At 36.2% G+C, this 10,000-nt stretch overlaps 1 protein-coding gene across 1 annotated transcript; it reads left to right on the top strand.

The window, feature by feature from the left end:
* The first annotated feature begins 226 nt into the window (after positions 1-226).
* Positions 227-9,801, top strand: LOC130648913 (uncharacterized). The gene is made up of 2 exons (XM_057455043.1): positions 227-362; positions 6,486-9,801. Exon 2 carries the CDS (start codon positions 8,029-8,031, stop codon positions 8,683-8,685), a length of 657 nt encoding a protein of 218 aa, XP_057311026.1. The 5' UTR covers positions 227-362; positions 6,486-8,028; the 3' UTR covers positions 8,686-9,801.
* The last annotated feature ends 199 nt before the right edge of the window (positions 9,802-10,000 follow it).

Raw genomic sequence — 10,000 nt, 5'->3', positions numbered from 1 at the left:
TAATAAATTATGTTCATTTCACGCTTCATGAAATTGAATGAAAATAAATAAATAAGTAAGCCAAATACAGCTTGTATATGTGCACACAATAAGATGAAGTCAATGTAATGTAACCAATTCATTAAAGCTGTATACACATACGTTTTACGTTTTTTATAATTCCAAATCTAGCTCTAGGTAGAGTTTTTCTCACACTGTGATTGGCTAATCTTCACGAAATATATGCTATATTTTTGTTTTCTACCGAGAAACGAATTTTTACTTACTTTAAATTTTACAGTACAAAAAACTGATATTTTTTTCGTGATTGGTTAATAACTCGCTGAGTATAGTTATTGTTTTTTTTAAACGAGAACTTGTCGGTAAGTTTGTTCCATAATTTTCTTCTCCTATTTTTGCGAATACTGTGCCATGACTACTACACAAAGCCAGTAGAATTATCTTGCGTTATTACAACTTCATAAGGAATTCCCAAATGTATGAAGAGAAAATGCTTACTGTATGTTCTTGTTCATCATTATTGAATGCAAAGACTTTTAAAGTTTCGCAAATGGAAAAGTAGATAAGTTACTTCCATTTTACTTTCTTCTTTGGAATAATTTAACAAAAAAAATCTATTGTAAAGATTTAAAATTGTCAGTTTGATTAATTAAAGAAGATTCTTTATAAAAAACATTCTGTATGAAAGTACTGCACCTTATTCAATACTTGTATTAAGTCCCGTGGAAAAATCCACTATAGATACCGAATAAAAATACAGCGAAATAGTGAGCGAAATTAACCATAAATTCATTGCTCTTTTCGTCAAAACGTTTTGTTGTTAATTCCATTCAAGCGGGAATAAATAAAACCAATATGTTTTTCATATAACAGAAAACAATAGACACGTGCTTGAGGGAACAATACAAATTAATTACCCGTGACTTTTTTTTTGTAAAACAGTTTACATCATTACACAAAGGTTTTTATGAGAACAATAAAATAAATTAACCGTGACTTTTTTTTAAAAAAATTTTTGAATCAATTTAAAATCGCACACAAAAGACAGAATAAAAAAAAAGTTTAGCAAAAGTCACATGTTACCGCGGCTGTTTCTTTAGAAAAAGCAACACATCCACTTTGCCTGTTACAGACACACGGAACTGGCGTATTATTATATAGACTAGTCGATAAAGCCCGTGGAGGATAAAAATAGGATAAAAATGAAAAAGAAGCGTCATTTGAGTCTTGATAACGTGAGCAACCCATCCTCAAAAAAAATAGAACCTTGTTTTCACGTTGCCTCTATTGTGGGGAGCTTAAAGCGCTGATCAAGAAATTGTATATGATCATGTGCTTTTGATGGGCAGTTAATGAGATATAAGGGTTTAAAAATTTTGCTGACGTCAGCAATGGATGGCCCCGTTAAAACCAAAAATTTTTGTTTAGAAATTTGTATACCTGTTGGACGGATTCGTGGAATCAGGTTTGGGAAACTTACGCAAGTTGGTCCTAGGTGGTCCCTAGTAACCCACGCGGTGAAAAATCATTGACGTCACCACCTAGTTTACAAGTAATTTGCCCTCAAAGTTTTAGGTGAACTATAATGGCTTCATTAATTTAATATAAGATATTGACGTTAAAGTAGTGTTATTGACTTCGAGCCATAACGTCAGAAAATTTAACATATTAGACATGCCTTTTTCGGCTAGATCAAAGGAAAATGAGGACATTCACTTTGCCTGTTACAGAGACACGGAACTGACGTATTATTATATAGACTAGTTGATAAAGACCCGTGGAAAAATCCACTTAGGCAATAGGACATTGAAAAAGTTGGTTTGCTGACGTCAGCATTGCAAATCCAAAAAAAATTGGCGAAATTTAGTTTATTCGTTGCCTGTAACGTGTAGAGGTTGAAACGCTGATCAAAATAATATATAGGATCATATATTTTCTACGAACGACAAAGGACATAAAAGGGTTTAAAAATTTTGCTGACGTCAGCAATGGCCAGTTAAAAGGCAAAGAAAAATTTTCAGAAATTTATATCCCTGTTACTTTCATCGTATAGACCTTGAAACGATGATCAAGAAAATGTATAGGATCAAGTACTTTTGAGAAACAGTTGAAGAAATATTGGGGTTTAAAGGTTTTTTGATGACGTCATCAATCCTTCCACTCCAAAACGGATTTGGGGACCCATATTTAGGAGAATTACCCAAATTGGTCCTAGGTGGTCCCTAGTTACCCACGCGGGGAAAAATCATTGACGTCACCACCTCGTTTCCAAGTTATTTGGCCTCAAAGTTTTAAGTGCACTGTAACGGCTTCATTAATTTAATATAGGATATTGACGTTAAAGTAGTGTTATTGACGTCGCGCCATATCGTCAGAAAATTTAACATTTAAGACAAAACTTTTTCGGCTACATCAAAGGAAAATAAACACATCAACTTTCCCGTAATTTAAAGGATCATATGTTTTCGACGAATGCCTACGGAGATATAAGGGTTTAAGAATTTTTCCTGCCAAAGTACAAAAAAAATTGCTTTAGAAATTTGTATACCCGTTTCCTTCACCATATAGATCTTAAAATGCTTATCAAGAAAGTGTATAGGATCATGTATCTTTGACAAATGGTTGCAGAGATATCGGGGTTAAAAGGTTTTTTGATGACGTTTTCAGCCCATCCGTTCCAAAACGGATTCGTGGATATATGTTTAGAAAACTTACCCAAATTTGTCCCAGGTGGTCCCTTAGTTACCCACGCAGTGAAAAAATGACTGACGTCACCACCTTGTTTCCAAATTATTTAGCCTCAAAGTTATAACGGCAATGCAATGGCTTCACCAATATTATTAAATGCATTGACGTTCTTGTTAATTTTAAACGTAGCCTGGCCTTGTAGCAAACCATACACTGTCAATCCATGCAATTATAAATGTTTTGAGGAAGTGAGTCCGGAGAAACTATACTAAGAACTTCACGTTTGCACACATCGCAGCCGGCTTCATTAATAACATAAAGAAGGGCTAAACCAAATACAAATTCCTGCTTTTTTTGTGTGAAAAAAGATGCTGGCATGTGTTCTACCGGATACGTGATTTCAAACTGAACAAAGTGTTTTGTTTACTTTTTGTTTTAAACAATAAAATTCTGGAAAGTAGCAGAAGAAAGAGGTAAACAAAAGAGAAAGAATAAAGTGCCTTTGTTTCAGATTGATATAGGCGTTTTACTTTGCTATGTGTTTGTGCACGAACTTTTTGTGTATTACAGACAGATAACACGAAGCCTCAAGGCTTGAAGATTTCCGCCTTGTCAAGAAAAACTTTCCACAGAGCAAAACGTTCAATGCTCGACCCAAAGCTGAGATTTCCAATTTAAAAACAGGATAAATGATTGAATAATTGCGCAAAACTATGTGACTTAACCACTTTTTGAGGCTTTTTGACTATTCCATTTCTTGATAAGTTTTAGTTGTAACGACAATGATTTGAGTCTTGGGTTTTGAGTCTAAGGTTCATGTTCTTATAACATTGTTCTTATATAAAAAAGGGGTTAAAGTAACCTGGTCTGAAAAGTATTAAATATGGGCAACAAATAACGCAATTTATATATACTTCAATTTAATTACATCTGAATAAATAACAAAAATATCCAGATAAATACAGATAAACAGATTTATACAGATTTTTAGATAGTTATAAAAAAGTATAAAAACTTGGGATCTACCTATCTAAAGTTCTAAAAATTTCATGATACAAATTCTGTAAAATCATAGAAGAACCATAGACGTCTAGTTTCCCAGAAAAATTATGTGAAGTAAATACTATTAAATAACTAAAATAAGACGAGAATAAATTACATAAATATACATTAGTTTTATTGATGGTTCAATTTAATGTTTGCAGTTTACTCTGTCAACATTTTTTGGAAATGCTGATGATGGCTGTGTTAGATTATGGCTGACCTAAAAAAGAAAGAAAAATACTAAAAAAACATATATGAAGAACTCAAAATAATCTTAGCACATAATGTGATATTGTTCTGTGCCCTATATATTTAAAGATGACAGGTATAAATGCAAGATAAAATAACATTGTTCACCATTTTATGAAGTTTTGACAAAAAAAATCAGGTGATACTGTGAAACGCCAAATATATGTGATGTCTGTCTTTTCAAAAAAAATACCTGCGTGTTCAAAGACAAATTTTGGCAGTTTCATAAATATTTAAATTTTTTTGAAAGTTCCTAAACCTGCCTAAAAGCATCCCTAAAATTTTATATTCAACCGTGACCAAGAATACCATATTTACTCTAGTCTATTATTACTTCACCACTAGATTAGTGTTTTAACCTACAAAAAAAGGTGGGTTTAGCAGGATTCCTATATTGCAGGATATATAGGCTGGATATGTGGCCTTATTTTTGGGTAAAAAACCTGAGTGTAGTATTATTTTTAGCAAAACTTAGCAAGTTTTTAACAAAGTTTGGAAATATGAAGCATAAGAAGTATAAACACCTACCTCAAATCTTTTCCAGGCTATAAGCAATACCTTTATAACTTTTTTTTTCAATTTCAATATGCATTCAAACTTGTTGTAACAGCCTAAACTTGCCAAGGGTACAAATTATTTGCACAATAAATTTTCCTGAAACTTATTCTTGTGGATGAGTGGTACACAAATGCTTCAATTTGCAGAATATATTTGTGCAGATGACAACATTTTCACGAAATGTGCGGTAAGAATTTTTGGGTGCCTAAAGTTCAGTTATTTTATCAGACGCAAAATCAGTATTTTGTCTAACATAGTATTCAGAAGTTAGGGCATTTACAAATGAGCAACATAGAACTCAATAACTTAGATCCCAAAGAAATGAAAATATGAAGAAATAAAAAATTTTGTAATTGTTGCGGCTAGATGAAATGGAAAATTTTGCAGAATAATCTTTCTCGATGTTTGACTGATTTCTAAAATTTTTGTGGAACATTTTTTGGCCCAAAGTTCTGCAAAAAAAAGTTCCAAAAATTTCCTCCACAGATAGTGTATGCTAATTTTGAAAATATTTTTTACAATCCATGGCAAAAAAGGCAGGATTACTTGAATAACAGGGAAGCTGGATAATGGAGTAAATATGTACAGTATACTTGATGCTTTTTTAAAGCTACATTCACATGTTTTTGTGCACATCAGGGAGAATTTTTATTCATAACCTCATTTATGTAAGTTACGACACACTTACATACAAATTAAGCTTGTATGTCAGGTTTTTTATAGAGCAAAATGTTTTGCTTGTAACACTATGTAACACAATGTAGTCCATAGGCCAAAATATATAAGAAAAAATGTTCGATTTAGGATTGAAATTTGAAAAAAATGTTTTTTGAATATTTGTGTACAAAACAAAATAGCGATTAATAAAGGACTTGTTATCTTAATACAAAAGTACACAGCCCTTTTCATAAAGTTCATAAAGAATTTTATCAGAAAATTTCACTGTAGATTTGCTTGTCAAAGTTTGTGATTCTGATCTGCTGCTGACGCTGCATTTTAACGATGTTCCTGTTAAATATAAGAAAACAATTATTTTACGTTCTCTATGTGAAACTTTATATGCAATACAGTCTGTACCTAGCTAGCTACATGACATGCAAATGTAGCTTAAATTGGTCAAACTTTCATGAAAACTACTGCACCTTTTAGGCTATTAATCATCATTTTTGATTCCCAAACTGTTAAGTCAGGTAATGGGTTTGATCCCTAATTACATATAAGGAAGGCCATTTTATAGTTGGAGAGAAATGCTAGGGAAATTGCGTAGCTTAAATAAGAAGCTTAAAACATACAGCATTTTTTTACCTGAGAATTCTCATCGATCTAACGTCCTGTTTTGCAAAACATTGATATGGAGTTTCAAACATATCAAGGGGAACGGTAACCGATTTTTTGTGCAAGTAACTTTGGCCTGTGGGACCTTAAACTTGAAGAACTTCGAGACAAAGCATCACATGAAGCCACGAAATCAGGTTCTGACAATCTGAGATCCTATTGGCTAAAAAATCAAATAACGCATCTCTATTTTTTTTTTTTTTTCTGAGTAGCATTTCTATTTGCTTTTAAGAAATTAAACAACTTCCAGGCCCAGGGTAAAATACTTTATTCTGAACACCGCGCGTCCGGGCTATAGGTGGTCCCTATCTCTCTATCTTCCAAGGCGATTTTAAAGATTCCGCCTTACGCGGCGGAAATCAAAAAGTACGCTATGAGACAGTTTAAGAAATGTTGTGGTGGGTTTATTATGAGAAGAAATATTAATGTGGTGTTTTTGAAAATTCGCCGTGTTTATGTGCTTAATAAGAGCATGTGTAAACCTGCAGATTGTGAAATTTTCAGACTTTGTATTTAATGCTATGTGAGCCAAAGATTGTAATTAAAGACCAGTAATTTTTCTATTTTTTTTTCGAAGTTAATCATCAGTAATCTTCTTTTTCTTTTTTTAGTCACTATAAGTAGAAGATCTTATGTTAACCAACTTTGCAGCGATGCAAACAGGATCTAGAAACATTCTTTTGATTGGTTGTGTCACATCAACTCTTCTTCTTGTTACATCTTGTGTTGGAAACGCCTGGATGAAAACAAGATATACTAGAAATTATTCAGTTACAATAGGTTTGTGGAAAACATGTGCTCGTAATATATGTAATGCAAATCCAGACACGATTGTTCAACGGTATAACTTTCTCACTTTGAGGATCTTAACCCAAGGAGCTGTTATTGCAAGTATATTCGCAACTGTTTTAACAATGACCTTTTTCTATGAACGAAACATTCGGTATGTTGTTTCTATATGTTTGCTCGTTGCAGCTTTAACAGAACTTGCTACTGTTATTCTTTTTATTCAAACAAGACAGTCATTGGCTATTGACTTTGGCACCTATTATGGAAACCCCATACTATATTCTTGGACTTACATCGTAGGCTGGATTGGAACGATTAATTGTTTTTTATATTCCCTATACGGCTTTTATGCTAGTCGCATGATCTAATACTTGTTTAGATTTGTATATAGAATATTCACACGAATTGTTATATCTTTATGTAGTAAAAAGGCACCACAAGTATTAGCATGTATGAACGATCAGAATAATTTAAACTTGCCCCCTACAAGATTTTTCAAGGTTTTGTGACCTTGGTGGTGTTAAGTGCGTCAGATGACAATCATTGTTGTATACCGTTTTACCATAAGCAAACATTTTTGTGATGTCTAAAAATAATCTATCTGTTTGATTTTGAGCCAATAATGGTAACTCTGAGTAGCGGCAGGAAATTTCACATTTTGCCACGAGATTAGGGCTAGTGATAAAAAGTATTACATCACTAAAGGACAAACTGTAGAATGTCATTTTGTCAGTGTGTAATTTCGTCATCTTTTCGTTGTTAAAGGTTGTTGCGTAAATCGTGAAATGTTAATAATATACAGTGGAACCTCGTTAAAGTAGACACTTTGTGACCAGATATATTTTGTTAAATCTATTTCAAAGCCTGAAATCCATTGGACATGCCCAGATTACCCTTCAACACTCCCCAGTTAGGCAAATAATATTTTTAAAAAACAATATGACCTGAAGAAATGTAAGTTTGCTAAACAAAGACGTTTTAGATACTAGGGAAGAAGAATAAAAAAACCTGGTAAGACTAAAAGTAATTACAAAGTTGTACAGCGCATTACTTACGGTTATCAAAGATTATCACAATGTTTTTAAAATTGACAGGCTCATTAGACATAGTAAAATGTATATTCTAGCACAGTCGACGACGACAAAAAAGGAAATTCCCCAAATTCCGGCAATTCCGATAAATCCGACAATTCCGGAAATACCGATAAAATTTCAAGCATGCGCAATGACGACTAACGGGAGAGTCCCTACTAATACTGACATAAACAAAATTTCGAGCATGCGCAATCGAGTAGGGGAAAGTCCTATAGAGTTGCAACCGTGCTAGAAATATTGCTGATTGAAATCATAAAAATCTATAATAAAGATGAATGAGTACACCGTCAAACAGTTACACACTATCGCGAAAACCCGTGGACTTACACGCTATTCCAGGCTACGCAAAGCCGACCTTGTTGCTTTGCTGGAGCAACCGGCTGCGCCCACTCCTCCACAGGATGTACCGCAGAGACCACCCAGGAGGGCCGGGCGACGAAACCCAGCCAGACCAGTGACTATTTTACCAACACCAGAGGCCATGGACATCTTCGAACGACAGGAGATGGCAAAGAGTCGATCGGTCGTGAAAAAAAAGATGCGTGAATGGTACAACTGGCTAGTGGACACTGTTCCCGAGCCTATAAAGAAGGGTGTCAATAGCGCATATAACACGTTTAAAAACAATATGATGAACCTCTACAACAGAGTCACGGGTGCAACGCTTCATGGCGAGGTTGAGCAAGAGGTAAGGGAGGATCATGTTAAAGACGAGCAGCAACCGGATCAAGACTTCACGCCGCAGGAACATAAGCATGCTCACCATAGGACCTTCCGAAGTTTCCGAAGTTTCCGAATCCCCGGCATAGACGGCACGGATGTCGATGGATACTTGGGCATGGTGCGATCACACGTGAAAACCTTGGTTGAGAAGCAGGTTAAAGACATGGGGTCTGCTAAGGTGCAGTGTTCCCTCTGGATTTTATGAAAGAAGCCAGTGGAGGGCACAAGCGAGTTTATCGAAGTTGATAAGGTCTTCCACAGCAATATGACATCGGTCTTCCAGGGTACCGTCGTGGATCAGGTGCTGGACACGATGTTTGCCCAGGTCAGGACGCTTGTAGGGAATCCCACGCTGCCCAAGAGTGGCTTTACGATCAATCGAATTATGCATCTCGACGTGGACTTCCATAAGCTACGGCTAACAGGGACTTCATCATATATCATAGCACCCAAGTGGATAGCCACCAAAAAGGCCATCATTAACCCGATGAATGAAGATGAGGAGTGCTTCAAGTGGAGTGCTTTGAGAGCTGATCCCGATGAAAGAGAATGCGAGGGAGACCAAGACGAAAAAGCTGAACAAGCACGTACCATGTGGCTGGTAAACGTATAGTACCTTTGCCTACGGGCCCGTGCCAGGCCCACTGACAGTCTACAGGGGTGAGGACTACGTGACGAGGTAAAGCGACTCTACAACACCTACCCTCAGCAAGACATGTTTCCCCTAACGGAGGTACTAAAGAGGGAGCAAGACTCCGCCACGACTTGTCACATCTGCATGAAACCCTTTGACAACGACCCGAAGAAAAAAGTGAGGGACCATTGCCATTACACGGGGTTATACAGAGGCGCTGCGCAAAACATCTTCAACCTCAAGTTTAGAATCCCCAGGCATGCGGCCGTGATCTTACACAACCTCTCAAGGTACGACGCCCACTTGATCATCCGAGAACTAGGAGAGAAGTACGACACCCAGGACATTGGTTGCATCGCGGAGAACACCGAAAAGTATATCTCCTTCAATGTGAAAATTAAGGTACCCAATGGAGGCATGGGGCACGGTGATGGTGAGACGTACAAGAGCATAGAGCTCAGGTTCATCGACAGCTGTCGCTTCATGGCATCCTTGTTAGACAAATTGGCAAGCAACCTCATTGGCACAAACACCACAGGCATGAAATGTCAGCAGTGCGCGGATACAAGTCTGGAATTTCAGAGGATCGACGCAGAGTATGTGGCAAGCCTTTGGTGTAAAAATTGCGACTCGAATACCACAAAGCAGCTAGACATGGAGCAGGTAAAGGCAAACGTACCATCCATGGCCAATTTCATCGACAAAGATAATGTCTTCAGACTGATGCTTCGAAAAGATGTCTATCGCTACGAGTACATGAATAGCTGGCAGCGATTTGAGGAAACAGAGCTACCACCCAAGTAGGTCTTCTATAGGAAGTTGAATATGAAGGGGATCAGCGACAACGACTACAAGCACGCGAAAAAAGTATGGAAACGTATCACTC

The sequence above is a fragment of the Hydractinia symbiolongicarpus genome, chromosome 7 (assembly GCF_029227915.1).
Source record: "Hydractinia symbiolongicarpus strain clone_291-10 chromosome 7, HSymV2.1, whole genome shotgun sequence".
NCBI lineage: Eukaryota > Metazoa > Cnidaria > Hydrozoa > Anthoathecata > Hydractiniidae > Hydractinia > Hydractinia symbiolongicarpus.
The sequence above is the reverse complement of the archived record's forward strand: the minus strand, read 5'-3'. Positions and strand labels throughout refer to the sequence as shown.

Excerpts from the sequence above, each read along its gene's own strand:
- LOC130648913 (XM_057455043.1), top strand. The coding sequence starts at position 8,029 with ATGAATGAGTACACCGTCAAACAGTTACACACTATCGCGAAAACCCGT.